Source organism: Propithecus coquereli, unplaced genomic scaffold (genome assembly GCF_000956105.1).
Source record: "Propithecus coquereli isolate 6110/MARCELLA unplaced genomic scaffold, Pcoq_1.0 Scaffold122, whole genome shotgun sequence".
Taxonomy (NCBI): Eukaryota; Metazoa; Chordata; class Mammalia; order Primates; family Indriidae; genus Propithecus; species Propithecus coquereli.
The window spans coordinates 6127605-6130287 of record NW_012136303.1 but is presented as its reverse complement, the minus strand read 5'-3'; the positions used below and the strand labels follow the sequence as shown (position 1 = coordinate 6130287).

At 54.7% G+C, this 2683-nt stretch overlaps 1 protein-coding gene across 1 annotated transcript in view; it reads right to left on the bottom strand.

Annotated features, from left to right (window-relative positions):
- SIRPA (signal-regulatory protein alpha) overlaps positions 1–2683 on the bottom strand; it is a 42917-nt gene that overhangs the window by 17620 nt on the left and 22614 nt on the right. Inside the window, exon 3 of the mRNA XM_012637713.1 lies at positions 1–297. This exon is cut by the window's left edge and continues 1 nt beyond it. Coding sequence (XP_012493167.1) covers positions 1–297 — 297 coding nt within the window. The remainder of the gene's footprint in view (positions 298–2683) is intronic.

Sequence of the window (2683 nt, the reverse complement as noted above, 5' to 3'; positions counted from 1 at the left end):
TGGCAGTCCCACGGAGAGGGGCCCCCTGCAAGGTGTCGTGGGCCACCTCGCAGATGACCTGAGAGTGGACGTCTCCAGGGTTCAGCGCCACCTTGGCTGTGCTGTGCAGGCTGTAGGAGACGCTTTTGCCTGCAGGGTCCACGCTGGTCTGGAAGTCTGAGAGCTCATTGCCATTTTTGAACCACTTCAGGGTGATGTCTCGTGGGGAGAAGCCATGGGACTCACAGGTGAAGTTCACCGTCTGGTTAGCTGTGACCCTTGCCGCGGGGCCCGTTACCACAGGGAGAGAGGGTTTGGCTACAAAGGAGCATTTATAAACAGGAGACGTGATTGCAACGACCATCAGGAATGATAAGTATGTGACACTGTCACGGATCGTCACAGACAGTATTTTTTAGTCCTTCCGATAACACTGGGGAGGTGGTGTCCTTATCCTCATTTTACAGAGCAGGACGCAAAGGCTCCCAGAGGGGACAGACCAGCCGAGGCCAGACAGTGAGTGGGGGCAGGGCCCAGAGGGATTCCAGGCCTGAGTTCCAAGCCCTTCTGTCTGCACAGGGGATTTCCACCCCTCTCGGCACGGGAACAGGATTATTGATTGGTCTCACCCTTGGTATTAACTGTTCCTAGCTGGCCTCCCTGGGACACCTCCCAACCCCAGAGAGGGTGACTATAGAAGTCAGTGCAGGAACAAGCGGGAAAGTGGCACTGCCGTGAGAGCTGGCACCGGGCTGGCCAGCCCATGAGAGGGGTGGCCTGGTACATCCAGCTCCTCATCTGTGAAATGGGACAGCAGCGTTTCTCCTTCCCCAGGTGCAGGGAGGATTAACTGAGGCAATGCAAGCAGTTTTGCTTCGGATGAAACACAGAAGATGCTTCACAGAAGCAACCACAGACCTATCTTTAACACAGACTGCACATATATGCAGAGCTCTCCCTTAAGGTATTTATGAACTTAGTCTATATTTTTCGTTCTTTCCACAAATATTCCAGAAGAGTCTATCTGTGCCATGTCCTGAATTTGAAAGGGAGAGGGCAAAGAGATACTTTTCTCAACCTGGGGTCTTCTTTTGGGTCAGTTTTAGGTGGAAAACAAAGATCATGGTGAGCTGAGAAAGTCGAAGGTGTTTAATTTCTTAATTGTTACGTAATTACAAGAGACACAGAATCAAGAAACCTAAGCAGGCAGAAGCACTTCCTGTCCTGAAAGCACACAGATGGGTGACTCAGAACGATGAGGGCAGTTTCTCCCCGTGGATGGGTCCTGAGCGTGTCTCCAAATTGCTAATTCTCACCCTGCACCTTCCGCAGCAGTCACCAGGAAGCCCGTCACACATATTTGCATTTGTAAACACTAACTTGCTCCCTAACACCCGTCAAACATTTTGAGGGCACAGTAAGGGGTGTCACTTGAGGAAGTCACATCATCAGGACACAGCAGCCTGGATTTCCCTAAAGGGATGGGAGGCTGTAATCAGTTCTCCTCCGGAGCCTGACACCGGCTGCCCCTTTTGTGCCCCCAGCTCTGTGATCCTCCCCCATCCCGGTGAGGGGTCCTCGTCTGAGCCCCTTTAGGGTGACACTCAGAGAGGAGCCTGGCTGTCCAAGGGCCCAAAGTGGATAAAGACCCCACCTGGTAAGATGAGTGAGGAAAAATGCAAACACAGAGCCTGGTATATAGTAGGTGCTTAATAAAGAACACCTATGACTGTTGTCATGAGATCCGGTCACCACTGGTTCTGAAACTACACATTTATTCTTTAGGCAGCAGAACAAAGCAGAGCGGAAACTCCAAGAAAAGTCCCAAGTCCTGCTCCCTGCAGCTGCCATGAAAACCCAAGCGATGGCAGGACAGAAACCAGCGAATGACGAGTCTCCCCCCCTTTCCTGAACAATCCCCTCAGGAAACGAGGTTGGCGAATTGGCTCTCAGAACACAGACAAGATCCCAGGCGTCTCCCTCCAGAGGAGCCACTGACACGAGCTGGACGCACTTTGGAGGGAGGAGGGAACAGAGTCCTCAGTGACATCCTGCTGTGTCGCGGCAGGGAGGGTTCTGGGGCTGAACCAGGAGCATGTACCGGGATTCCGGCGCCTGTGTAGACACGGGCATTTCCGAGATGGGCGGGTTCCCCAGCACCGAGGCTGGATCTGAGCAGGACTTTTGTCCAGGCCTCCCTCCCTGAGCCCTGAGGCCTGCTCCATGGGGCGGGGGGTCCTGGCCAGGCCACTGTGGCCTCCAAAGAGCTGTCCCCAGCACGTGCTGAAGCCCCCACACCTGGAAGAGCTGTTCTCCCACCTGGCACCACAGAGGACCATGTTTTCTGGGAGGGGGGACCCAGCTTGTCCCCTGTGACCTCAGGGCCTCTCTCAGGGGTCCTCGGCCCTGGCTGTGTGTTAGAATCTTTGCAGTCACTAAAAACGTCAGATGCCCAGGCCCCTGCCAGACCAATTAAATTGGCATTTCTAGGGTAGAGCCTGGGTCTGGGGGTTTTTCGTTCAAAGTTTCCCAGGCGATTCGAAAGAGCAGCCAAGGGTGACAGCCACCCGACCACAGCCCAGTCCCGTTTACACTTGAGGCCTGGGGCAGAAGGGGACCCGTCCCGGGTCTCGCGGCTCCGGCGTAACGCGGCGCCATCACTGAACGTTCACTGCTCGCCGGGCGCTGCCCTAAGCACTTTGTG